This window comes from Heterocephalus glaber, unplaced genomic scaffold (assembly GCF_053883595.1).
Source record: "Heterocephalus glaber isolate CG9 unplaced genomic scaffold, H.glaber_assembly_v1.0 deba00001610, whole genome shotgun sequence".
In the NCBI taxonomy this organism is placed as follows: domain Eukaryota; kingdom Metazoa; phylum Chordata; class Mammalia; order Rodentia; family Bathyergidae; genus Heterocephalus; species Heterocephalus glaber.
In genome coordinates, this window is record NW_028258381.1 from 13,181,753 (window position 1) to 13,209,537 (window position 27,785).

The 27,785-nt window shown below is 47.6% G+C and overlaps 2 protein-coding genes across 4 annotated transcripts in view; one reads left to right on the top strand and one right to left on the bottom strand.

Moving 5' to 3' along the window:
- Positions 1-4,021: 4,021 nt before the first annotated feature.
- On the bottom strand, positions 4,022-21,074 carry CUNH7orf57 (chromosome unknown C7orf57 homolog). 3 transcript variants are annotated; one of them, XR_205015.4, is made up of 8 exons: positions 20,941-21,074; positions 16,649-16,834; positions 13,865-13,973; positions 12,009-12,162; positions 9,494-9,591; positions 7,995-8,218; positions 5,472-5,596; positions 4,022-5,081 (listed from the first exon to the last, which is right to left on the bottom strand). XR_205015.4 is itself a non-coding variant. In XM_004839872.4 (7 exons), the coding sequence occupies exons 1-7, from the start codon at positions 20,993-20,995 to the stop codon at positions 5,035-5,037; spliced, it is 873 nt and encodes a 290-aa protein (XP_004839929.1). In that variant the 5' UTR covers positions 20,996-21,074; the 3' UTR covers positions 4,022-5,034. The 3 variants fall into 3 exon arrangements, 2 of the variants coding, with proteins under 2 accessions (XP_004839929.1, XP_021109910.1); XM_004839872.4 differs by lacking the exon at positions 5,472-5,596; XM_021254251.2 differs by lacking the exon at positions 5,472-5,596 and having other exon boundaries at positions 7,954-8,218.
- Positions 21,075-21,302: 228 nt separating this feature from the next.
- Positions 21,303-27,785, top strand: part of Sun3 (Sad1 and UNC84 domain containing 3) — a 31,661-nt gene continuing 25,178 nt past the window's right edge. The window contains exon 1 of the mRNA XM_013070428.3: positions 21,303-22,522. The gene's annotated coding sequence lies outside the window, so the exon portion shown is untranslated. The remainder of the gene's footprint in view (positions 22,523-27,785) is intronic.

A 27,785-nucleotide genomic window follows, 5' to 3' on the forward strand; every position in this document is an offset into this window, starting at 1 on the left:
GGCTGAGCCGGGAGGATTGCAAGTTCAAATACATCTTAGGCAATTTAACAAGACTCTATCTCAACGTTTTAAAATATTTTTTAAAGGGGGATATAGCTCAGTGCAAAGGCCCTGAGTCGCGTCACCAATGCCAGAAAAACATGAGTAAACACTATTCCAGCCTCCAATTCTTCACACATTCCACCCAAGAGTGAGGAAACTGCGTTTCAGATCAGGGCTCAGCCCGGGTAGATGGCCCGGGTGTCCTTGGCCAGGCTGCATGCTGGTGACTGGTGACTCTACCGAGGCTAGTCTGAGCTCAGCCTGTTTGTCCCCGAGGAGCGGGGAACAAGGCAGTTCCGCAAGTTCAGCTGTCAGACAAAGCGTGGTATCGTAAGTGGGTTCCTGTTCTTCAGCTTCCCTCCCCCCATAGAGCCATTCAGTACCGAAAGTCCTCCTCAGTGCTGCTTTAAAAAAAAAAAAAAAAAAGAAGAAGAAGAAGTAGATTATATGGAGCCGGGGATTTAGCTCAGTGGTTCCAGTGCCTGCGTGGAAAGCGCAAGGTCCAGAGTTAGATCCTCGGTACAAAAAAAAAAAAAGGACAATAGATTAAAGTGGGGTTCGCTTCATGTTGTGAGTGTTGGAAACCAGAATAGGAGAAGTAATTGTTGGGAAGTTGCCAGGCACTCAGGAGAGCCTCCGGGTGCTCTGGACCCGCTCCTTTCGGCTGTCCCCACGCTCCGCCCATCAGCTCCTGCCCCAGGCCTCTGGGGCTGAGGTGCGGGAGGTCACCGCTAGGGGGCGCTCCCTGCCCGCGGTAACAGGCGGTAACGCTCCACCCAATTCCAGCCCATTCCCAGTTTTGGTTTTTTAAATCGAATTTCCGTTGCCACAATCGTAGACTCTGAAGTTGTATAGAACTGTGTTTTCTGTTGTTTTTTATTTTTGTGGTTGGTTTTCTTTTTTTTTTTTTTTTTTTGGTACCGGGGATCAAACTCAGGACCTTGAGCTTGTGAGGCAAGCACAGTGCCACCGAGCTAAATCCCGGTCCTCAATTCACATTTCTCTGATGACATGTAATATAACCTGCTCACATCTGTATGTCCCTCAGAACATCTTCTTTGATGTAGTATCTGTTAAGGTCATTCTTATATTGGGTTGTTTGTTTCCGTCTATTGGCTTTTAAGAACTCCTTGTGTGTTTAGGATGTCACTCCTTTCTTAAATATTTCTTCTGCACATATTTTCTCCTACTACATGTTTTCTCTTTTCACTCCCGAGAAAGTCTTTAATGGAGCAGAAATGTGTGATTTCTGTGAAGCCCCAGCTGACCGATTCTGTCCCTCATGGGCCATGTCCTTGGTGTTGGGACTAAAATGTTGTCACCAAACTCAAGATCTCCCAGATTTTCTTCTGAGTCATCTTCCAGAGTTGTGTAATTTTACATTTTACTGCAACCCTTTCTGAGTAAATGGCTGTCAACAGTGTTTGTGTCTAGATTTTCTTTCTTGCTTGTGAATGTTGATTATTACAGCACAATTGTTGGAAAGACTGCTTTCTTCAGTGACCTCTTCTCCAGTGTCAAGGACCAGTTGTTTGTATTTACATGGGTCTATTTACAGGCACTCTGGGCTACTGTACTGTTTTGTTTTCCTTTACCGATAACACGATGTCATGACTGCTGCCTCGTCACAGTGAATCTCAGAGTTGGGCCTTGTGGCTCCTGTACCTCTGGTTTTCTCCCTTTCAGAACACTTTGCTTCTCATTAATCACTTTGGCAATGTCCACGAAACAACTTGCTGGAATATCACTGCAATTTCATTGGATCTATAGATCAAATTGAGAAAAACTGACATCCTGACACTATTTTCTACCAACACTTCTTATCTCTGAACGTGGAATCTCTTTCCATTTATTTAGTTCCACTTCGATTTCTCTCATCATTGTTTTCCTCATGTGATTCTGTACATGTTTTGTTAAACTTACACCTATTTCATTTTTAGGCAGCTACTGTATACAATATTGTGGTTAAATTCCAAATTCTACTTGTTTGTTTTTGGTATATAGGCAAGTATATTTATTAGCTTTGTATTTATACAAATATATATTAACTTTGTATTTTTGTGTATTAGTAGCTTTGTACTCTGCAGTCTTGCTATAACTGGTTACTAATTCTAAGAACTTTCTTTCTTTCTTTCTTTCTTTGTCAATTCTTTGATTTTCTACATAGACTATCATGTCACCTGGGAATGATATTTTTCTTCCTTCTCCTTATCTATCCTTATCTATCCTTATCTCCTTATCTATTCAGGCTGTTTTCACAAATTTCATGAAGTGGTAGCTTACAGGCATCCACAGTTTATTTCTTCAGCTCCGGAGCATGAAAGTCCCAGGCATGGTTTGGGGTGCACCTTCCAGTTCATGGAGCCTCCTGGCTGAGTTCTCCTGGGCTGGGACACAGGAGACGGCTCCCCGGGGTCTCTTCATAGACTGGAACCCCATCCAGGACACGCTGCCCCCTCACTTCCCAGAGGCCCTGCCTCCTAATGCCATCATGGGGGGCCCAGCTTCCATAGATGGGTTTTGGGCAAGGACACAGACATGCAGACCATGGCACTGCCCCATCTCCATACTGTTTATTTCTTATCTTATTTCATTCATTAGGACTTCCAGATGGTGCTGAAAGGAGCAATAAAAGGGGACATCCTTGCTTCATTGCTGGTCTTGGCGGGAGAGCTTCAATCTCATCATTAGGTATTATGTTGGCTTGAAATTTTTTGTAGATGTTCTCTTTTGAAAACAAAATATTTTTTGTTCTGTATCTTTCTCCTCTTGTAATGTCTGTGTCTATTCAGGCCTTAGTCCTCAGGAATAAGTCGGGAATGACCCCCTGCTCCTGCCGCTGGAAGCAGTCAGTCCTGGGAACCCACGAGTCTCCCTGCGGCTTGAGGGAATTCACTGGTGGAGCCCACGGCCTTTCTGCTGCTCTGTAACACACAGTTAGGACATCTCTGAATACCCCGGAGTGGAGCCCGGGAGCCCTCAGTGCAGGGTGTGGAGAACTCACCTCTGGCTGTTCCAGCTGCTTCTGCCCAACCTGGAGTTTGCTTTCTTCCTGTTTGTACCAGGCTGGCTGTGGGCTCAGCTGTGCTTCTCCTCAAAGCCTCTCCCTCAGCCCCTTTCCTCCTCTTCTGCTCTGCTCCCTGGGGGCTCTGGGCTGTCTTATCCCCATTTCTCTTGAAGGAAATGGGGTTCCCCGCTTTGCCCTAAGCTAATTAAGGGGTGTGGTGAGCTAAGGGGGCTGAATGCCTTCTACAGAAATGTCAGACTTCTCCAAGGGAGTGAGAGTGTGTGTGTGTTACACACACATGAAAATGTGCCCATGTAGGCAGAAAGCCATAGAGCTAATTTTTTTTTCAGGTCTGGGGATCAAACTCAGGACCTTGCACTTGTGAGGCAGGTACGGTGCCACTAAGCTAAATCCCCAGCCCCTATTTTTTATTTAATTTATTTTTATTTTTTGGTATCGGAGATCGAACACAGGACCTTGCACTTGGGAGGCAGGCAGAGGCACCACTGAGCTAAATCCCAGGGCCAGCCTCTATTTTAAAAAAAAATTTGCTGCTCTTAACAGACAATTTATATTTAGTATGATCTTGCACTGTGTTTACTTTTTAGAACTAAGTTACTTATTTCGAAACAAAATGGACGGAATGGTAAGTTTTCTGTTTTCATAGTATCTTTGTTGCATTTTACCAACCAGAAAATTAAGGACAGGACGGATTTCTTTCAATAACAGACCCTGGCTACAGGAGGTGAAGCCAAGATTTGATCACAGATTCTTACTATAAAGTTTGTCCTCCTTCTCATAAGCCACAGGTTTCTGTTACTAAAATAACCTAAAAAAAAAGAATTAAAGAGTTCTACATTATTGTTATAAATTCCTCATGAATATTTCATTAAGATGGGATTGTTGGCAGATGAGGTAGGACTTAGGCAGAGGAAGGAAGACCAGGGAAAGGGAGAAAAGAGAGGAGGAAACTTATTGTATGGGTGTATTGTTTTTATTCAATACAGGCAGCCATTCCAATTAATTACATATTGCATTCATCTCCCATAATAGTCTAGGTATAATTAAACAATATATTATAAATGCTCGGTTAAGTATCTCAGTTAAAGAACTAATTTGGAACCTAAACTTTAGTTGAGTGTGTGCATGATAAAGTTAAGAAGATAAAATATCTGCGGTCATATTTGTCTTCCTAAAAACTTCCTTATTAAAAATTATTATTTTGTCAATGAATTAAACATATAAAATATAAAACTACATGTGAGGCAAAGTACTTATAGAGAAACTATAATAACCTTTATAAAATAAGAGCATTTAGACTGATTATTAAAAACTTTTTGAAAAGCCTACTAAATTAAGTACTAAAAATAAATGTATATTTACTGAAAAGACACAAAATAAGTGTTTAATCATCTGGATTTTAAAAAGTATTAGCAAAAAATTTAAAACTAGCAAATGTTACAATGTTTTATTGTATATTCAATGTTTAAACTTCAAGTCATAATAAAATCTTTTTTTAATATAAATGGTATCCCTATATTCTAAAATTGATTACTTTTTTGTAACAGAAAAAATTATTTCTGCAAAGATTACAGGACCAAGTGACGGAAGAGGCTTGAAGCTTGCTCGGGTTTCTTCTGGTTCAGAGTCTAAGGCTGAGGCGCCCCGGGAGCTGCTGAAGTGGGAAATGGGGAGGAAGGGACCTGGAGCCCGGCCAGGTGACCTCACCGGCCACTGAGCAAAGGGTGGCCGAGCCATGGTTGTTCAGTGCCTCAGAGAGAAATGCGAGAACGAGGAGCCAGCACTGTGGACACCCGCGTGGTGACGCTATCGAAGCTGCCGCAATCGAAGCTGCCGCAAGAGCGCTGTCCTCCACAGTGTCCTTTCGTGAGACACAGCAGGAGCCTTGGGGACGCAGCAGGGACAAGAGTGTCCCTCAGCTCGCAGGCGACTCCAGGGGACGCGGCCCCAAACATCTGCCCAATCTACTTGAGCTCCGCTGGTGTCGATGCGGGGGGAGATGTCACTGGGTCTGCAATGACAGGAAGTACATGGCTTGACAGCAGACAGATGAAGGCGGCTTTTCTCTACCTGCCACAAGACTGACCTGTTCATCTCCCATAAAAGAAAGCACATATTTCTGCCCCTGTTCTTAGGATGAAACCTAACATCTACATCGAAACTGAGCATCCACCTGGGTGTGGTGGTACACACCTGTAACCTCAATACTCTGGAGGCTGAGGCAGGAGGACTGCAAGTTGGAGGACAGCCTGGGTAAGTTTGTGCTTTGGTGAGACCCTGTATCAAAGCTAAAAATAATAATAATTTTTTTTAAAAGGAGACTGAGGCTGTAGCTCAGTGTAAACGCCCTAAGTTTAATCTCAGTATTGAAAAGAAAAAAAAGATAGGCGTCCAGTCGTACCTCCCAGCACACATCCTTTGTGGGAGACAGCATGCCCAGGCTCGGCACGAGGAGGAAGGAGAGTGTGCCCTATGAGGACACTCATGTCCCTGAGCCGCGCTGTCCTATGTGACAAGGACGCTGATCTGAAAGATCAAGATCCGAGCTTGCGTGAGCACAGCCTGAGGGCAACTTGGCCTGAGCCTGGTGCCCTCCCAGCTGAGCAGGGACTCGGGTGCATCTGTCACTGTGCCCCAGCCCTGCCACGCGTCCTGGGGCCCTCGGTCGGGTACAAAACAGAAGCCCCGACCTAATGGCCAGGGCCCGGCTCACTGCCCCATCTAGGAGACCCGTGCAGCACGGTAGTCCAATGACAATGGTCCTGCTGTCCTGAAAGGAATGAGGCCTTCAGATAGCTGGACCCCAGGAAGTCGCAGACAGCTCCAGGAGGACGGTTTTCACCGCAGCAGAAAAAAGGCTCCACCTGGCTTGGCCACTGCTGTTTATAAAGTTTAAACTCCATGCCGCGAAGAAAACAGGAAACAGGGCCAGGGATTTAGCTCAGTGGTGCCACTGCCTGCCTCTCAAGTGCAAGGTCCCAAGTTCGATCCCTGGTACCAAAAATAATTAATTAATTAATTAATTAAGCTCCTAACAAGGCATTGTTCAGAACTCAGACAGTTTGCTCCAAACTTTACTGCAAGTAAGGCTGGGAAAATATTTCTACTCCTCTAGCAAGAAGAATAGATTATAGAAAGCATGGTGTATGTCATCTCTGCCACAATTTCTAATCTTAGTAATACAATGATATATATACATTTAAATACTGTGATGTACTGAAAACTAGTTAGAGTAGATAACTAAATACTGAGTTTTAGTTTTTCTAGCCACAGGCTTTCACTTTGGAAAACTTATCTCCTTGCTGTGAACATCAATTTATCTTCTATATTTAATTTGAGGATTAAAATTCATGATGTATGAAAGTGAGTTGTATTTAAAGCATAATAGTAATTAGAATTTCATAATTCTTGTTCATAGTATAATTACATTTACATATTAAAAATGTATAATCCTTTCTAAAATAAAGCAAATTATCTTGCATAAGGAATGTTTTATGTTAATTTTTGTCCTTTTGGTGCTGTTTTATTAGGCTCTGTTTCCTTTAATAAAAATTTGTCATACTCCTAACAAAAAAACAGATCCTAAAAAAGACCAGTCTGAGCCCACAGCTAGCAGAAGTAAGGAAATAATGATCCAACAGGAATAAATAAAATATAGACCAAAAAAAAAAAATAGAAAAGATCAAATTGACAAAACTAAGAGCTGTTTTTTTTTAAAGAAACAAAATCGGCAAATATTCTCCTTATACTGAGGGAGAAAATAAAGACACAAGACATTACACTGACAACAGAGAAATGCAAAGGATTTTAAGAAACTAGGTATGAACAATCATACACCAGCAAATTGGCTAAGCTAGAAGAAATGGAGGAATTCCTGCAAACATACAACCCGTCAAGGCTGAATCATGAAGAAATGAACCCTGAACAGATCAGCAATGAGTCGGGAGACAGAAAAACAAGTCTCCTTCACACAAAAGCCCAAGACTGGACAGCTTCACCGTGGACAGGATCAAACAGTAGAGAGGCACTGCTACCAATTCTTTGCAAACTCTTCCCACAAACGCTTCCAAACCCTTTGTAGGAGGCCAACATGACCCTCATCCTAAAGCCAGACAAGGGCATTACAAGAAAAGAAAATTGTAGGCCAACTTACCTGATGAACATATAGACAAAAAAATCCTCATCAAATTACCATTAAACCCAACTCAAAAACACATTAAAGGGATCAGACACCCTGACCCAGTGGGATTTATCCCTGGTGTGCAAAAATGATTTTACACACACAAATCAATAAATGTGATTACCACATTAACAGGACAAAGGACAAAAACTATATAAAATATGTAGATGAATATTTTTTCTTTTTTTTCTTTTCTTTTCTTTTCTTTTCTTTTCTTTTCTTTTTTCTTTTCTTTTTTTTTCTTTTTGGTACCGGCGATCAAACTCAGGACCTTGTGCTTGCGAGGCAGGTGGCAGAACCACTGAGCTAAATCCCTGGCCCAGTAGATGAATATTTAATCGCCTCAAAAATTCAACATCACCTCCTGATGGAAGTTGTTGGAAGTGTTTCCGTTTCCAGTGTGATCAGGAAGGGTGAGTACCCACTCTCGCTGCATCTGTTTAGTACAGTACTGCTCATCTTAGCCAGATCAATTAGGCAAGAAAAGGAAATAAAAGTCGTCCACATTAGGGAGGAATAGTTACATTGTCTCTGCAGACAACATAACCTTGTTCATAGAAAACCCCAAGAACTGCATCCAAAAACTGTTAGTCCTGATCAAAAAACACAGTAAAACCACAGAAGACAAATCAACACGCAGAAATCAGTACCATTCTGTACATCAGCAATGAGCTATGCAAAGAGAAGTGAACGAAACAATTACCACGGGACAGGGACATGGCGGGCATGGGGGGGGCACCTCACCGCCAGCCTCCTCAGAGACTCCTGGAGCCTCTGTGTCCTGTGGCAATGCTGTGTCCTGGGGTCCCTTGGGGTCCTGCGTGGACTGGGACGACACCGACGCCCTGGACGTCCTCCGGGTCCTCTTCTCGGAGTCCACTGGCTGCTGCTGCTGCAGCCACTCGTCCTTGTAACCGTTGCTGATGAGCTTGGAGAAGTTTGTTGGAGAACTGGCTTTCTGACCAGGCCTCAAAAAGAGAAAGAGGAACTCTCAGCCTCAGTGCAAAGGCCCATGGGAAAGCAGGGCCAGGGCCCGGGGCATAAGTATCTCATCAGGACCTGGCTGCCTTTTAAAGGGAGGGAGGAAGCTCTTTTGTGTCCTCTCCCTCCCTTTTTCTCTTTTGTCACTGCGAACTGAACCAGGGCCTCTGCACTGAGCCACATCCCCCCTGCCCTGTTTATTTTTTATTTCAAGATAGAGTCTTGCTAAGTAGCCCTGGCGAACTCAAATTTGCAAGCCTCCTGCCTCAGCCTCCTGCAGTGCTGGGACTACAAAGCATCCCTAATACATGGCTGAGAGTAGTTTAGTCTGGTTTCCAAGACCTTTCTCCAGCCAGGCCAACTGAACCAGTGGTCATTCTACTTCCTCCACGGAAGCCTTCCTCAAAGTCCCCTCCTCACCCTCCTGACGCCCATGCGAGCAGCAGGAACTCCTACTTCTTGTCCCCTCTGGCCTCAGGTTTCTGACTTCTTAGGGCTGCTCTCTTGTTTTTGTTTGTTTTATTTGAGACAGGCGCTCACTGTGTAGCCCAGACTGGCCTTAGACTTGCAGCGATCCTCCTGCCTCAGCCTCCTGAGTGCTAGGATCACAGGTGTGTGCCATAAGGTGTTCCTAATGGCTTCCCTCTCTGCCTCCTCTCCCTCCCTCCAATCTGAGCTGGGACTGTCATGGTGTCATGGACGACATAACCATCTCCCTCACCCCCTTGCATGAGAAACTATCTTGAGAGTTAGGCCAACAAAGTTAGGAGACACAAGAGGCCTCTAGGATTTCACTGTCAGGCACCTGACATGCCCTGACATCCCCACCGGCTGAGCACAGACACAGGCACAATCCGGGGTTCAGGGCCGGTGACAGAAAACGTCAGGCCCGGGCAGCAGGACCATGCTAGACCAGTGGCCGGAAGCAGAAAGCTGCGCAGCACATGGGACACCGAATGGGAAACACATGCTCAGAGGGCAAAACCAAGGCCAGGAAGGAACACGTGCTTGGTTAGGCCAGGCGTGGTGCTGCAGCCTGTAATCTGCCATTCAGGGAGGCTGAGGCAGGAGGGTCGCAAGTTCTAGCCCAGCCTGGGCAACTTAGGGAGAGATACTGTCTCAAAATCAAAAATTAAAAAGAGTTGAGACCTAGCGCAGTGCAAAGCCCTGAGTTCCGTGCCCAGTCCACAGGCACGTGGGTGAGAGCCAGGCGATCGGCCCGAGCCTCGCCAGACAGCGGCCACACACACCTGGGCACTTACATGGGGGGGAAGGACAGCCTGCTTCCCGCGGGGTCTCTGGCACCCACGGGTGTCCCCACTTTGCTGGACTGCTTTGAGGTAATGGCCGGCAGCCTCACCTGTGTGAAAAAATACAAATCCCCGGGTCACGGAAGAAAACCCCACCAGCGGCAGAGCTGTGGACTTGTGGGACAGAGGTCAGTGTGGCAGCGACTTCACTGGGTGAGGCCACAGGACACCTTCACAGCTTCCAGTCCCTCAGAGTGGCTTGGCCAGAGGGGCCAGGCATGGCTCAAAAGGAGTTGCTGTATTCAAGGGAAGATCCAAACAAGCTGTTGTGTGGAAACTCACCGTGAGTTGGAGCCCAGCCTGAGCTACACAGAGAGGCCCCGTCTCAAAAAAAAAAGATGCATTTACTCAGTAGGAAAAGGATGAAAATTTATCAATGGGAAATACTGAAGGGCCCTAGGACCACGTGAATGAAATGGTGTCCACACAAAAGCCTGCACGATGAGGAGCTCAGTGGCTTCTGTACAAACCACCAGAGCTGGAATAACCCAGACCCCCAGGCTGGGGGCAGACAGTCTGGACCTCGGTCCCCTTGAGGCTCAGCTGGAGCAGGCCACTCCCCAAAGTGAGGCTGGGTCTCAGACACCCGGGCCACAGGGCAGAAGCTGGGCCAAAGGTCAGCTGGGGCTCAACGCCACTGATTTGCCTTCTGGAAAAGGAAACCCAGGGGAGGACAGAAAACAGATCAGTGACTGCCAGGCCAGGCTTGGGGGTGGTCGACAAAAAAAAAAGCTAAGGAACCTGGAGGTTTAGGGAGCCGCACTAAGCTGGAAGCCACACAATGAATGCATGTGTCAAAGCTCATGGGACGGGCCAGGCATGGTGGAGCAGGCCTGTATTCCCAGCACTCGGGAGGCTGAGGCAGGAGGATAAAAATAGGGAGGGGTGGAGGAGTTGAAGGGAGGGCAGGGAATGGGAAAAACTAAGAACCAAGGTACACTATGTAAAGGTACGAGTTCCCAATGATAAATGTAAATATACTGTTTACCTAAAATGTACCAATTAAAGAAAAAAGAAAAGCACCAAAAAAAAAAAAAAAATTGTGAGCCCAGCCTGAAAAACTTAACAACATAGTGGGAGACTGTCCCAAAATTTAAAAATTAAAATTAAAAATAAAAAGGGCTGGAGATGTAGCTTAGTGTGAAGGGCCCAGGGTTCCGTTCTCAATACCACAAAAATGGAGGAAGAGAGGAAGGAAGGAAGGAAGGGAATTGGGGGGGAACTCCCAGGCGAGCTCCATACCTGGAAGTGACGAGGCCACCTCATGGCCCTCTCTGTCCTTCGAGGCCCATGCCGAGCCCCCAATACGGGCCCTGCTTGCTGCTGTCACCATAGGCGACCCGGACAGCCTGGCTCCAGGCGTCTGTGCAGCCCTGGACCCTGCGTGCAGGGTCAGTGAAGGGGCCACCCCAGCGGGTCCCGCACGGATGGGCTGCAGGGGTCCACTCTGCTCCAGCTATGCTGGACCCAGGTCAGCAGCTGTTTGGTGCTCAGGGCCCCTGAGCAGTGTCACCAGCTGCTGGCCCATCCCTGAGCAGTGGGCCCAATGCTCAAGTCTGTCTGCAGTGACCGTGAAAATGACCCAAAGCCAGGACCACAGCTGGACACAGGGGGCCCAGGTGGTCAGCTGGTGCCACTCCCTATGTCCAGAGATAAACAGAGGGTCCCTTCCACCAGGGTGACACCGAGAAGCCAGGCAGGGACAGCCAGTACCCTCACCACTTGGGTGAAGCAGTGTTTGCCCTTTGCTTGGCATCAAAATTTGTGATTTTTAACAGACTGTATCATTTCATTCACCAAGCCCCATGTCCCAAGGACTAAGATTCACTTCAGACCTGAAGCTGGAGACCCCAAGATTAGACGGGATGGGATCTCCAATCAGGAGATCCCAACAACCCATCCACCAATCAGGATTGAGCCCAAAAAATCCATCCACCAATCAAGATTGATCCCTCCCCATCAGGATTGCTCTCCAGTTCCCAGCTGCTCTTTAAAAATACAAGACCCCTAAAGGCTTCACTTACTGGCCCATCCCTCCTCTGATGTCAGATACACCTCCTGGAGTCTGTGTAGAGGAAAAGACTTCCTCTTCCCTTCCTTTATTATCAGTAAGGAGCACTCCAGGGAGATTTCATCTTAAAGACTTAAATGAAGTAGGAATGTTCGAAAGCAAGCTGGTGAATAAATATAAAATTTCCTCCCTCTCTGTACCAGATAAGAAGCACTATGCCAACTGCCCCCAAGACAGGCACTGACTGGCTAAAAACCACTTAGTAAAAAAGTAACTTTTCCTATAAAGTCAATTTCCATAAAGGAACAAAGGACACCAGGCTCTCGGCTGCTCCCCTTCTAGTCCCCTGAAACTTCAGCACAGGGCAGGTGGCGGGCACCGGGGCCGCTGTGAGACCCAGGGCCGACCTGACCTGCACCCCCTCAGCAGCCCATCCCACCATCCATGAGCTGTCACCTTCTTTTTCTCTTCAAGCTCTTCAGCCTCTCTCTGCCAGACCGACTTCATGTCGAAGTTGAAGGGTCCTCTCCTGGACTCGTAGCCCCCGTTGGCCTGGCTGGGGTGGAACTCTTCGTACACCATGTAATCTGGCATGGCGACCACTGGCACCCTGCAGGAAGATGGGGTCGCAGCCCGGCACCATTCCTCTCCCCCTGAGCCCTCTCTGCACACAAGAGCCATCTGGCTCCCAGGGACACAGGGGCTCCCCAGAGACACCCCAGCCCTCCCTCGGCCAGCTCAGAATCACAGGGCCCGTGGGCGTGCAGAAGAGGGATGGTAAGGCCCAAGCTTACACAGCGGAGAGCTCACGAAACAGCCATCCCCTGTAGACTAACATCGCTGACTTTGCCCCTTTCAAAGAGACCAACAGCTCCAATAGTCACCAGTTAACGTGATCGTTTAATGAGCTGAGCTGTTTTCTGTTACATGGTCACAGTTACTGTGGGCATTTAAACTTCCAACTGGTCTTCCCAAACGAAACCTGAGCCCCGAAAGTTCGCTTCCAGACTCTCCTGTGCTCTTTCGTTTTGTCCCATTCCTTTTCTTTACCTAGCACTAAGTACTCTGAATGTACGTGTGTGTGTGAGGTGTGTAGGTGTGTGAGCAGGTGCATGTAGGTGTGTGTGAATAAGTGTGTGAGTAGGTGCATGTAGGTGTGTAAGTACATGAAGGTGTGTGAGCAGGTGTTGTAGGTGTGTGACCAGGTGCCAGTGAAAAGGTGTGTGTAGGTGTGCATGAGCAGGTGTGTGTGTGAATAGGTGTGTGTAGGTGTGCAAGTACATGAAGGTGTGTGAGAGCAGGTGGGTATAGGTGTGTAGGTGTGCGTGAGCAGGTACATGTAAGTGTGTGAACAGGTGTGTAGGTGTGTGAATAGGTGCATGTAGGTGTGTAAGTACATGAAGGTGTGTGAGCAGGTGCCTGTAGGTGTAAGTGCGTGTGAATAGGTGTGTAAGTGTGCGTGAGCAGGTGCGTGTAGGTGTGTGAGCAGGTATGTGTAGGTGTGTAGGTATGTGTAGGTATGTGGGTGTGTGTGAACAGGTGTGTGTAGGCGTGAGCAGGTGGCTGTAGGTGTGTGAATAGATGTGTGTAGGTATGTGAGCAGGTGCGTGTAGGTGTGTGTAGGTGTGTGTGAGAGTGTGTGCAGTGCCAGGGACCGAACGCAGGACCTTGCACATGTCAGGCAAGCGGAGCGCTCATCTGAGAGGACCCTAGCCCTTGGGGAAATCGAGCACTCCCCAGCCTCAGTCATGTAAGACATTGAGTGTGTTTTCTTGTTAAAAACAAAAAGCAGGAGAAGCAAAGTCCTACGGACAAGGAGCTCACAACACCGGAGAAGGGCTTGGAAAGACAGTTGCGCTGCTCCTATCTTCCAAGCAAAAACAAGAACAAAACCAGACAGCCGTGCGAAATGATCGCTCGCGTTTCTTCCGCTTGGAGGGCCAGGTCCGCGTGGCCCGCACAGGAATTCCTAGAGGCCGAAGCACCGCGGGACCCTGGCTCCCCACAGCCACATCCAGCACGGGCTCCAGGCGCTTGTTGCTCCTGCCTTCGGGTCTCCCGAGAAGACCGCCTGGGGAGCAGCCGCTGTTGCCATGGGCCTAGCCCAGGGGACAGAAATCCCGGGGTGCTCACGGCAGGTAGGCACAGCTGCACACCTCGAGGGGACACCAAGCGTTGGACTGTGTCACACCCAGCGCCGGGACCTGTCGCAGCTCGCGCTTGTGACCGGCTCAGTACCTGCGGCTGGCGTTAAAACTCAGCCTGGGATGCTGTGTGGAGGGACCAAGGCACGGGCTCTTCCGGGTACTCACGCGCGCCGGCTGGCCGTGGGCGGCTTGCTGTGGTGGATGTACCAGTCGGGCAGGGCGTGGGCCACCGGAGAGCCCTTCCTGGTCCCGGCTGCGCTGTGCTTCAGCAAATCTCGGGGGAAAGAGACACAGAGGTGCTGGGTGTGGGGCAGCCGCCCAGGCAGGAGGCTGAAGTAGGGGAGGAGCCGGGCAGGTTTCCGGGGCTGCCCATGGGCGGGGCTGCCCGGGCCAGCGACCTCTGCCCCATCTCGCTCTGCTCTGGACCTGGACAAGCCCCGGTCCTGCTCTCTGCACGCCAGCACCATCGCGTCCTGTCCTGGGGCTCAGCCCCCAGCCCTCAGCCCCCCAGGCCCTTCTCCCAGTCCGCAGGTTCTCCCTCCTCCTCCTCCTCCTCCTCCCCCTTCCCCTCCCCCTCCCCCACAGCGGCCGTCCCTGACCCACAGCTGCTTCCAGCACAACCTGCCCCTCAGGTTTCCTGGGAAGTCCCCCTGGGGGTCTACCAGTCACTTGGCAGCCACCGAGCCCAGGCTCCTTCTCAGAAGCTGCCTGCTCCAGCTCCCCTGCTGCTTGTCCCCCTGCGCCCCTCTCTCCCCTGGTGCCAAAGGCAGGGAGCGGAAGAACTGGTTTGGCAGTAGAGCGGGAACAACGCTACCCAGGCCCAAGCAGCAGAAAAGTTCCACTGACTTATTACTCACAGTAAGAAATGTTTAACTGGCCATTTTAAACTGTTTATTTATTTTGCCACCCTGGAGACTGAAGCCAGAACCTTTGCACTGAGCTGCATCCCCAGCCCTTTTTAAAATCTGAGGCAAGGTCTGCCTAAATTGCTAAGTTGCCCAGGCTGGTCTTCAACTTGCAACTCTTCTGCTTCAGCCTCCAAGAGTGCCAAGGCTTAAAATGGGCAATAGAAACTTTAAGACAGTTTTATTCTTAAGTTTTTCAGGCTTACAGTAAAGTTAGAGTACAAACCCCCTGTACCTCCATGCATATTTGCACAATGTTATTTCATCACAGTTTTATGTGACTCTTTGATGTTTGCTTTGTTTGGTAGATTGGTTGGTCGGTTTTTCGTTTTCTGAGTCAGGGTCTTGCTGTGTAGCTCAGGCTGGCCTTGAGTTCACTATGTAGTCCAGGCTGGCCTACAACTCATGAGGCTCCTCCTGCCTCAGCCTCCCAAGTGCTGGGACTACAGCCATGTGCCACCATGCCTGGCCTTCTCTGATGTTTTTTGTTTTGTTTTGTTTTGTTGAGGCAGGGGCTCCCTGTGTAGTTCAGGCTGGCCTTGAACTCACTATGTAGCCCAGGCTGACCTCAAACTCACAGCGATCCTCCTGCCTCAGCCTCCCCAGTGGTAGGGCTACAGGTGTGCACCACCTCGCCAGGCTGATGATTGTTATTGTTACGAGAACAATAATTGACAGCGTGTTGTAGACAGGAAACCTTTTCAGCCAGTCTGCATCAGCACCAGCCTCCAAAGGTGACCCGAACCAGGAATCTTCGTGGTGACCAATCAGGAAGTGGTTTGATGTAATGCTTGGATCTAATTTACAGTCCTGGCTTGGGTTTGCCAGCCATCCTGCAACGGCCACCGCAAAACAGAACTTTAAAAGTTCTAGTTTTTTAGAGATAAGCAACTTCTCCAAACTTCTTCCTGTTCGGAACCAATGCCCACACCTCTCTCAGCCCCCCACAGGGACCCAATGTGCAGATGCAGCCCTGGGAGGCAGGAGCCCAATTCCCTTCCACAGGAGAGGGGACCCGGGAGTGACACAGCAAGTGCAGGGTTCTGTCTCCCCTCTGATCCTCACTGCAATGACCCTTGCCCATCTGCATCGGGGAGGTGGTGAGTTGAGGCAAACGGGGCCCTCTGTCTCCCCAGAGCGAGCTCTGAATAAATCCTTTCTACCAAAATAAGTGGCCTCTGTCAATTCGGTCAGCAGTGAGCAAACGTAATGACCCCGGTGTTCTTTTAACCAACAGCAGGTCAAGGTGGGTGGAAGACAAAAGTACCAGACCCCAATCCACCTGCTTCCTGCAGCATCAGTCCGATTCTGTGGTCTGGGATCTCAGTGCCATTTGTTCCTCCACGGCCCCCGTAGGGTGATGGCAGCCAGAGGGAACAGAAGAAAAGTTGAGAAGCCTTCAATGCTCTTTCTCCCAAAGGCTCGCTGGGAAACGTCTAGCAACACAGCTCTTCCGCTGCTGAACAATGAATTCTATCTCACGATGCCACAGTCTAGCATAGTCAGTTTTTCAGTTAAATATTGTACATATAAGAGTTGATTTTCATCACCACCACCACTGACACACACTGGTGGTTTTCATTATTTAAAATATATTCAAACGGGCCACAGTGGCACAGGCCTGTAATCCCAGCACTCTGGGAGGCTGAGCCAGGAGAGTGCAAAGTTCAAGCCCAGCATGGGCAATTGAGCAACTTAGGGAGACCTTGTCTCAAAATGAGAAAAAAAATTTTTTTCACAATGAGAAATTTTTTTAAAGGGGGGCTGGGGGTATAGCTCAGTGTGAAGGTGCTGGTTCAACCCCCACTACTACCAAAACATTCATACTATGGACAAGGACCAAACTGCACAAATTAGGAATTGGATGCGGCAAGCAAGGGACGTTAAAATGCAGGCACAGCTTCCCTCCTGAGGTCAGCAGCCTCGGAGACCCTCTTTGCTCTAAAGAGGGAGGGGCTCCAAGTGAACCACTACTGGGGCATGGCTCAGCCGCCGCACCCCACACAGCCCTGTGTATACACTGTGCTGGGGTAATGGGCCTTACCGGGTCTGCCACCCTGCTTGGCCAGCTTCACGTACTCGGAGTCTGTGTCCTTGACCCAGTACCTCCTGGCCCGGAGCGCACTCCAGTCCTGCGAGTCCCCCACATTGCTGAGCCCCGGGATCTGCGACGCAGGCGGGGCAGCCACAGCCTTCTCAGAGCGCTTGGCCGGGAGGTGGTAATACCAATCTAGATGGGAGAGCCCAGAGCGTCATGTCACTGTGGGTCGGCGCCCTGGGACAGAGCACGGCGCAGGACAGGCCTGTATCTCAGACTGGACTCGTCGCACCCTAATGCTAAGCAGCCGGTAGCCATGTCCCCAAAGCCCACAGGGACACCAGCCATGGGTGCCACGGAAGAGCTGCTGGCCGGGCTCTTTCTTCAGTATCCTAGCTTTCCAGAGAGGTTGGCCTCCAAGGCCACTTATACCTGTCACCTCTCTTTCTGTCTCTCCTCTGTAGAGGTGAGATTTAACTTTTTCCCGCCATGCTGGGGAATAGGGAAGCCTGAAGAATTCTGACTCACTTAGAACATCATGGATAAACCTTCCAGCAGCCCTAATGTCTGTCAACAGATGAATGGATAAAGAAAATGCATTACTTACACACAGTGGAGTACTACTCTGCCATAAATAAGGATAAACTTGAGTCATCTGTAGGAAAATGGATGCAGCTTGAGACCATATGTTAAGTGAAATAAATCAGACACACAAGCTTAAATAGTGCATGATTTCTTTTATAGAAGAAACCCAAAGTATAAATAAATTAAAGAGAAAAATAACAGACCAATAGTAGGAAGCAGGGAGACAGATCTTTTGCAAAGGGGGAGGGGACTGAGAGATGGAGGGAGGTGGGAGAGGATCAAAGAACTAAGATGTGTTCTGTACAGGCACCAACTGCCCCACACGGCATGTGATCATTATGTACCACAAGCATGGATTAATAAAAAATAAAAATTTGAAAAAAGCATCATGAGTAAAACAATGGGCTATGTGAGCAAATGCTGCCCAAGATTCGTTTTCTTCTGTTTTGTTTTTTGAGACAGGGTCCCAATATGTAGCTCAGGCTGGCCTTGAAATCACTATGTAGCCTAGGCTGGCAGTGATCCTCCTACCTCAGCCTCCCGAGTGCTGGGATGACAGGCGTGCGCCACCACACCCAGTTGGACACCGCCCAAGACCGTGCACACTCAGTTCGTTAGAAGAAGATATAAATTCTGGCGCAGAAACAACAGATCGATTCCCAGGCTGCCCGGCTGCACTTCGAACAGACCAGGGTGCGGCATGAGGTGCTGTGCTGAAGCTGCCACCCCACTGCCCACTGCCTGCTACTACTCGGCCAGTGGCAGCAAGGCCTGGCCTGGCTCCCTGTCCCTCCGATGAGCCCCTGGGTTGGCTTCTTGGTGACAAGCCTGAGCATCGAGGAAGAGCAAGCGCCAGGAAGGGGCTCATTCCACAGGAAGGAAAAGCTTCCCCACCCGATTGCTAAGCACTTCCCCTGGGGAGACGGAGATGAAACCCCGGAATGTCTATGTTGTGACCTCTGTCCCGAAGGATTGGCAGGGGGCAGCAGCCCAGGGGAAGAGGAGGGAGAGCAAGCGTGGCCTCTGTCCTTCCTGGTGACTGGAGTCTAACACAGAAAGGGGGTGAGCCCAGCCCCGGGGAGCAAGTGGCTCCCTGGGCCTCAAGTAGCAACCTCCAGGGCAGACCCTGCAGGCCCATACCCCATTAGACTCCTGGAGATGCTGAGCCAGGGGCTGGGAGCTGCTGTGCAGGGTCTGAGGGGCTGGCAAGGTCCCCAGGACTGGGGGTCTTTACCACTTCAGCAGAATCCCTCGGACAGAAGGGATTGGGCATTCAGACTGTAGGCGTTTAGGCAAAGCTTTGCATCAGAAATTGGTTGACCAGATGGCCAAATATAAGGGAAAATCTCACAAGCAATTAGAAAGAAACTCCAGGAAAACTGTGAAACACAAAAGATGCAATTCTCGTGGCATCATGGATGTATTTAGTGGCAGTGGTCAGAATGTAACTGTCACAAACACAGGATATTCAGCCCATAGCAGATGTGGTGTCAAACTTTATGGCTGGGCCATGGTATCCTGATGTCAGGCAAGCATTACTCTAGATGCTTCCATGAGGGTGTTTCATTGGGTGAGAATAACTTTCAAATCAGTGGACTTTGAGAAAATTGGATGACCCTCCATAGTATGGGTCAGCCTCACCCAATCAGCTCCCAGGCTTAACAAAAAAGAAGGAATAGGGAGGCTACTTCCACATGAATTTTGAACTGGAAGTGCAACAGCGGCGGGTCTCCAATGTAAGGTCCCCCTGGTCTCCAGTCTCCCCTCCAGACATGCCAGCCCCTATTCCTATGAGCCAGTTCCTTAAAATAAATCTCTCTCTCCAGAGACAGATAGAGGCAGACAGACAGACAGACAGCCTGTTGGTTTGTTGGTTATGCTGCTCAGTGCACGGGAAAACAGTACAGAATAAGTCAACTCACACAAGCACACAGAAATAAGTCTCCATCATCTACGGCTGAAAGCTTAAACATCCAGCTTGTACTTAAACCATAGCACGGTTTGCTGCATAAAAGTGAATAACATTTAACGTGGAAAAATTTTTTGGATACCCCAGGGACATTAATTAACTAAATCAACACCATTGAGGTTTTGAAAAGAAAAAAACTTGGGAGAGGCTTAAGGAATCGCACAAAAGATCACAGCATCAATTTAAGAACTAAGAATAAGGGTTTAGTAGCTTTGTACCCTGGTCATTCAGCTCAAAGACTGACTCTTTTAGAAAGAGGGCATTTGGTTCTTGCTTATTTTTCCTCTCTGTGTTTTGATTACTAATTAATCCTCAGAGAACAGCATATCTTCTACCTGCTCATTACTGGAAGCACCAGACAGGCACTGAACTTTAATCCACTTATAAACAAATGCCAAGGAACAGCTGAGAGAGCTAGGTAAGGACTGAATGGTCTAGAAACAAACATCACTACCTACCAGCAGGTTAAGGGAACAAGGAGTTATCCTTTAGCTTTGTGTGTGGGGTGTGTGTGTGTGTGTGTGTGTGTGTGTGTGTGTGTGTGTGGTACTGGGGAGTGAACTCAGGGCCTTCACACCGAGCTACAATCCTCACCCTTTCTTAAGACAGAAATTTGCTAAGTCATTCACCAAGTTGCCCAGACTGGACTCAAACTTGCAATCCTCCTGCATCAGCCTCCCAGAGTACTGGGCTTATAGCATTTATCACTCAAAACTTGTTACTATCTGTATGGGCCTAGGTCATGGACTATCCTATTGGTTTTCTTTCTCCATCCTTTCCTGCTTTCTCACAGACTACACATTAGAATCCTTATTTTCCCTTGTTTTATTAATGAGGAAACAGTGGCTTCGAGTGGCTGAGAGCAGAAGCGAGGGCCGCTCTGCTCTCCTAGTCTGGAAGTCAGGGACAACACGGCCGCAGGCCACAGGCCCTATCTTCAGCTCCCCAGAGCCCCACTGAAAGTCAGGACTGTGAGACTACTTGGTGCCTGGTGAGCGTGGACCGCTCACTCCAAGCTCCACCTGCCTCAGTTTCCTGGTCTATGAAGTGGGTGATGCCGCCCGGTAGGGGTGCGCTGTGTCAACTGTGCTAGCTCACAGGCAGGGCTGGGACAGCACCGGCACCAGGTAGCACCCATGAGCAGGGTTCACGCTCATGTTCACCCACTTCCGGCAGCGTCCTGATGGCCCACCAAGTCCCAGAGCCCGAAGTGAGAGAACAGGAGCTGCTGAGTTTCCTTGCATCGTTCTCCACGCTCAAGCCCCGGGCGCAGCTGTCCTGTCTCCAACAGCAGCCCCGGGCAGAGCGGGGGGGGGGGGGGGGGGGTTAGAAGCGCGTGTGGGTGTGTGGGAGGGCCACGCTTTGCTTCGGGCCCGTACAGACCTGAAGGGCCTCGGCTCGTCCCCACCACGCCTTCTGCAGCCCTTCCCAAGACGCGGGGGCAAACACCAAGGCAGGCTCACGGCCTCGCTCTCCCTCCCTTCTCAGCTTCAGACCCTGGTGGTGAAAGCCGGAGAAGCTACGCTGGATTCTCCATGCCAGCGTCCACCCAGCCCCTGAGCGGGAAGCACACTGACCAGGGCCGCGCCTACACGGAGTGAGCGCCTGGGGTGCGGCCGGACAGCCGACCCAGAAGTAGCACTCAGGACAGCAGCGGAGGAGTTCGCGTTGGAACTGCTGAAAGAACAAGTCCGAGGCTCCCGCGCCCACCGCCATCGCTTTCGCCCTCCCGGCCCCCGCTCACCGCAGGAGGCGTAGCGCTGCCCGGCGCCCGGCACCTCCCGGTTCGTGTTCTTCATGGCCGGGCGCGCGGGAGACGCAGCTAGGCCGGGGCCGCGCCTGCAGCGGGGCAGACGGCTATGCGGCCGAGATCGAGCGTCGCGGGACGGGACGCCTCCTGCCGCTCCGCTCTGCTGCCGGCCGGGGTCTCAGTGGCTCAAGTTCGTACGACGCGGGCTGGCAGTCGGGGGCCAACCCGAGACGCCCCAGTGGCGCGGAACAACAACCCGCGTCGCCACAGCAACGGTCGGGTGGCCAATCAGCGGGGGCGGCGAGAGTGCAGACACCCAATAGCGACAACCTCTGGAGAACCAGTGGGCCAATCAGAGCCAGGCAGGAACGAAGGCGCCCCCTGTCAACCGCCCGGAGCCTGGAGCGAGAGGAGACACAGTGGGGCGGGGCGGGGCGGGGCTGACAGGGCGGGGCCACGCCTGGTATGGAGCCGCCCCGCCCCACTGAAACCAGAGAAATTTGGCACATCCTCCCTTCAGTTCTCTAAGAGGAGGTGACCATCTCACCTCTAAGAAAGAGCACCAGTAGATAAAAACATAACCTAAGCAAACTCAGGAGTAGTGATGCACCTAACAAAAGGACGCTTAATCTTAGAAAGAAATTGGATTCTAAATCTCTCGATTATTTAGTGCATTAAAAAGCGGCTAGGAACTTGGTAAAACTCAGCAAACAGACATTGCTGCCAGTTGTATACCAATTGTAAAATTACCGTGTAAACGTTTCCTGTGTCTTAGTTTGGGAGATATTTCTGTTGTGTGAGTCAAGAGGCGCTTTTATAAAGCCCTTAGCCACATTCCTACCGTATGGGGTTTAGAGTTCCAACTCCTTAGCTTAAATGAGAGGTTTTTGGCCTTGCTGGATTTGAGATCTGAAAAAGAGAGAGGGGAAGGGAGGGGAGAAGAGAGGAAGAGGTTACCAATCGCGCTCCTTTGAAGAGGAGGAGTTTATGAATCTTGCTGCTTTGCAAGAATGGAAATTATTTGGCACAACCTTGGTGAATCCAATGCAAGGAGACAGCTCTGACACAGGTCACTAGGGGACACTTCTCATCCGGAGAGTGTCGTGTAGCCCTGAGCAAGTAGAGGAGACAACGACCCATGGTTAACCCATGTTTGGGGTTAGACAAGGATCAGCTACTAGAACCTGAATAGAAAGCCTGCTGTTCCCATAGCTAGGACAACTGTTAATAGTTTTCATTTTTCTCTGGTTGAAATGTTTTGTAAAATCAAGACTTCAGCATAGTGGCTACTTGGCCCATTGAGCTAGGGAGGTGCTGACTGTTACAGGGGTTCATATTACACATCTAGAAGGCAGGGCACACAGGAACTGGGTAAGAAGAAATTCTGTGTGCGTGTGACGGGAGTTAGCCTTCGCTCCTGTTTTATCCAGCTCTAATATTGTATTGTGACGAATCCTAAGAATCTCCTGCTGGCCCTGTCTCATAGTTAGTCAAGACTTCATGCTGCATGACACGTCGTTCACTATATATAAAGCCACTTCGGTTATCACCAGGCATGACAAGTGCTGCTGTTTGTGTAAGTCACAAATTCATCCAGTTAAGGGATTATATGGTCAGCAGAGCTTATTTTTTAAAACAGCTGATCACAGTCACTGCAGCTATGCTGACCAGAGAGTACCTATAGCTCTCAATTGGGTTAATAAGAGCAGGGAGCATTTATAGCTGAAATGATAATGAAGAAATGATTGTTCCTTAGGAATAGTGTCATTGGAGTGTCATTGAAATCACAGATGTCTGTATATGCCAAATCAAATGAAGACATAACACAAGGACAATCCACTTATAATGAGCACATCTCAATGTCATTATTTCCTAAACTTTGGGCTATGCGGGGTTTTAGTCTTTTTAAAAATAAATTGGGGCCATTCACCCTGATATGTCACCTTAATTGGATTAAGAAATGCCTAGCACAATTGTAAAGCTACTTTGCTGTTTGGAGTCTCTTGTAGTTTCATATGAATTTTAGGAATTTTTTCCACTGCTGAGAAAAATGGCATTGGGGTTGACATGGAATGTATCCAATCTGTAGATTGCTTTGGGCAGTATGGAAATTTCTTTTTTCTTTTTTTTTGTTTTTTGAATCTTGCTTATTTTTATTTTTCAGTACATTTCAAATATTTTTGACTAAACATTTAGAAATCAGGATGGAAATTTCAACAATATTAATTCTTCCAGTGAATGAACATGGTCTTTCCAATTACTTGCATCTTCTTCAATTTCTTTCATCAATGTCTTAATAGTTTTCCTCATACAGGTCTTTCACCTCTGGTTAAATTTGTTCCTAGGTTGCTAGAGTTTGGACCTCGAATGTCCCCCAGTGGCTGTGTGTCAAAGGCTTGGTCCTCACCTATTGGGAGGTGGTGGAACCTTTAAGAGGCATGGCCTAATAGAAGGTATTATGTCATTGGGGGCATGACCTCAAGTACTGTGGGATGCTGGGCTTTTCTCTCTCTGCTTTCCCACCCTTAGGTAAGCAGCTTGCTCTACCATGCACTCCCCACTATGATGTGTTGCCACAGGCCCAAAAGCAGCAGGGCCTACCAACCATGGACTGAAACCTCTGAAACTGTAAGGCAATAAACCTTTCTACTTTTTCAGATATCATCTTAGATTTTTTGTTAAAAAATGGAAAGCTGACTGACACAAGTATTTTAATTTTTTGACACTTCTGAAAATAGAATTATTTTCTTAACTTCTCTTTTAGATAGTTCATTATTAGTATGAGTACTAGAATGTTGTCTCTGTCTTGTTAATTTCGTATGCTGAAACTTTACTAAATTATTCTATAAGTTTTTAACAGTTGTTTTGGTGGAGTATTTAAGGTTTTCCATATATAAGATCATGTCATCACCAGAGACAATTTAACTCCTTTCCAATTTGAATGATTTTTGTTTTTCTTTTCTAATTGACTTAAGAGTTCTAGTATTTCTAACTTGTTGGGAGTTTTTATCATGACAGGGTATGGAATTTTGTTAAATGCTTGTTTGTTTATTTTGCTTTGTTTTTTGAAACAGAGTATTGCTATGTAATTCAAGCTGGTTTTGAACTCACTATGTAGCCCAGGCTGGCCTCAAACTCATGGCAATCCTCTTGCTTCAGCCTCCCAAATGCTGGGATTATAGGCATGCAGCACCATGCCTGGCTTCAAATACTTTTTCTGAATCTGTTGAAATGATTTTTTTGTCTTTCTGTTACTGTGGTCTAACACATTTATTGATTTGTGTATGTTAAATCATCTTTGCATCCCAGGGACTAATTCCACTTGATCATGATGTATGATCCTTTTAATGTGATACTGAATTGTTGCTAGTATTTTGTTGAGAATTTTTGCATTTATGTTCATCAGTTGTATTGGTCTACAATTTTCTTTTCTTATTGTAGCTTTATCTGACTTTGGTATAAGGATAATGCTGGCCTCACAAAATGAGTTTGGAAATGTTCCTTCAGCAATATTGTGGAAGAGTTGGAGAAGAACTGCAATTGTTCTTTACATGTTTAGTAGAATTCAGCAGGGAAGGGACCAGGTCTTGGACTTTTTGTTATGAGAGATTTTTATTACTGATTCAGTCTCCTAACTCATTATTGACCTGTTTGGATTTCCTGGTTCTTTATTACTCAGTTGTATGTTTTTAAGCGTTTATCAACTTCTTCTAGGTTATCCATCCAATTTATTGGCATAGAATTATGAATATCTGTTATCTTTGCATTTTTTGTAATAACCATAATATCTCCTTTTTAATTTCTGATTTATTTGAATTTTTCCTTTTTTCTGAGACTTGCTAAAATCTGTCAACTTTGTCTTTAAAAAAATCTTAGCCTTTTAATATTTCCTATTGTTTTGTTTTTGGGGTTTTTTTGTTTTTTTTGTTTTTTTGGTACCGGGGATCAAACTCGGGTCCTTAGCTTTTGAGGCAGGTGGTGGAACCACTGAGCTAAATCCCCGGCCCAATTTCCTATTGTTTTTCTAGTCCATATTTCATTTATTCCTGTTTGGTATTTGCTATTTCCTTCCTCTGTACATACAAAAATACTTTCACTTTCCCTTTTCACACCTTTTATATTAATGTCACATTTTATATCTTTTTATATTATTTATACATTAAGGAATTAGTTACTATTATTTTTAGCCCTTTTATCTTTCAACTTGTATACTACCGTTAAAAGTGTTTTACCACCACCTTTTCAGTATTGATATATTCTGAATTTGACTATGCATTTACCTTTTAAACTTATGTATTTAACTTTACATTTTCATTTTGTAACTTAGCTACCTTTTATTTTAACTCAAATTGTCCCACTTGCACTTCCTGTAAGGCAGGTCTTACAGGACAAGACCATTTGTCTAAGAATGTGTTTATCTCTTCTATATCTGAAAGACAGCTTTTCCAGGCAGTATTCTTGAGTAACACTTTTGGTTTGTTCAAATGTGTTTTTGTTTTGTTTTCTTTCTTTGTTTGTTTGGGGGGGGGGTGCTACTATATTATCTCATTTTATCCAAGTGTGCAAGGCTTCTGCTGAGAAATCTGCTTTAATTGTATGGTAGTTCATCATATGTGACAAGTAACTTGTTGCTTTCAAAATTGCCTACTTGTCTCTGACTTTTGATCATTTGAATATGATGTGTCTCTGAATAATTGCCTTTGAGTTATCTTACTTGGCAATGTTTAAGTTTCATGAATCTAAATGTTCATATCACTGCCAAGACTGGGATTTTTTTTCTTTAAATATTCTTTCCTCACCTTACTCTCTTCTCCTTCGCAACTCCCATAATGCGTATATTCGTTCATTATGGTGTTTCACAGGTCCTGTACTCTCTTTGCTTTTTTTAACCTCCCCCCCAACATGACTAATTTCCAATGACCTGCTTTTCATTTCACTGTTTCTTCTGCATCATTGAGTCCATCTATGGAATTTTTCAGCCTGTCATTGTATTCTTTTACACAAGGATTTTTGATTGGTCCTTTTTTATTGTATCTATTTTGTAGCTTACTTTGCTCATGCATCATTTTCCTGATTTTCTTTAGTTATCTATATGTGTCCTCTTGTATTTCATTGAGCTTCTTTAAAATTATTGTTTTGAGAGTTTGCTTCAGCAGCACATATACTAAAATTATTATTTTGAATTCTTCACTAGATAATTTATAGATCTCTATTATTTCTCTGAGGTCAGTTATTGGAGCTTTATTAGTTTCTTTTGATGGTGTCGTACTTGCCTGACTCTTTATCATCCTTGTAGGATTGAATAGTTAATCTGTACCTTAGAAATAGCAAGCACCTTTTCCAGTCTTTTCAGATTGACTTCAGAGGTGAAGATCTTATCTTCTTGGGTCCCCAACCTGGAGGAAATGTACCCAGTGTTGCAGCTGAAGTGAGTCTTCAGTCATTGGACCTGTTACCAGGGACCCAGGTGTGCCTGAGAGGAATCCCACAGACCCTGGTAGGCAGAGTTGGCCCTGGGGCAAGGATACACTTCAAGGCCAACAGTGGAGCTTGCAGGCAGCAGGTCTGCTTGGTGCATGGATGGGAGTGACCCCCACTGGGTGTCTGGGAGGGAAGAATTATTCCGGCCCCCTGGGCAGGTCCCTGAGGAGGTCAGGCTGTGCCTGAGCCATGCCTGAGAGGACTGAAACAAAGTCACAGAACTGCTTTGGGCCCCACAGCTGATACTGAGGACAGCAAATTGGCCTCTGGGGGTCCAGAGGGGTTCATCTCCCAGTGAATCCCTGGGTAAATGTGACTGCTGTCACACCTCAGGTGGGAGGGGCTAGAGCAGCCACAGGCCTGTGTCAAGATCTTCTATGGGACCAAGGTCAGTGGCCCTGCCTCTGGGCACATGGACGGCCATGTCTCTTTCTGGACACTTGTTTGACCTGGTGGCTCCCAGACCATGGCTAAGGAGTCCAGAGCTGGTTCCAGAGAGCCCTGGGGACTGCAGGCAGATGGCTGGCATACCTGCCTCAAGTGTTGGATGGGACTGTCCCCTCATGGTCCCTGTCAGACTGTGGCTGAGAGGCCACTGTGGTGTTCACATTGGGACTGTGGTCAGCAGGCTCCCAGCCCTAGGCATAGGTGGGCGTGACTCCTCCCAGGTGGATTGTGCAAGTGTGGTATTAGGACCAAGGGGCTGGAGCAAGTCCACAGGAGGAAGGGCTTTTTCTGGGTCTCCAGGTGGGACCATGGCCAGAGATCCTGCCTGCTGGCCTGGGCCTGGCTTCCCAGAACGGCCCTCCTCAGCCTGGGGCTCTGCTGAATTTCACAGCCTGTCACTGGACCTCAAGGTTCCCACAGAGGTGCTGGGCCAGGCATCTGCTGAATTGTTGCTGCTAGGATGACACGAGCAGGGGCCTCTCCTGCCATGCTGCTGGTGTCACTCCAAAGTCCCATAGTTTAAAATGGAAAAAGCAAGAGGCCATTAAGTGCTGAAAGCCAAACAGCTATCACTCCAGAACCATATATCCCAAACAAAGTAGCTCATTCTTCCATGCAGCAATTCCATGTCTAGGTGTATGCCTAGAAAAATCCATGATGCCTACAAGAGTGAGCACTGAGCATGATTGGTACTGCTGAAAAATAACCAAGTGTACTTCCGTGGGAAAATGGGTAAATGAACTATGAGGCATATGTAATAAAATACTCCGGAGCAGGTAAAATTAGCGAACTGGTTAATACATCTCAAGATAGATATTGTTAGCTAGGCATGATGACGCATGCCTGTGTCCCAGCACTCTGGGAGGCTGAGGCAGGAGGAACAAGTTCAAGCCCATCCTGGGCAGCTTAGT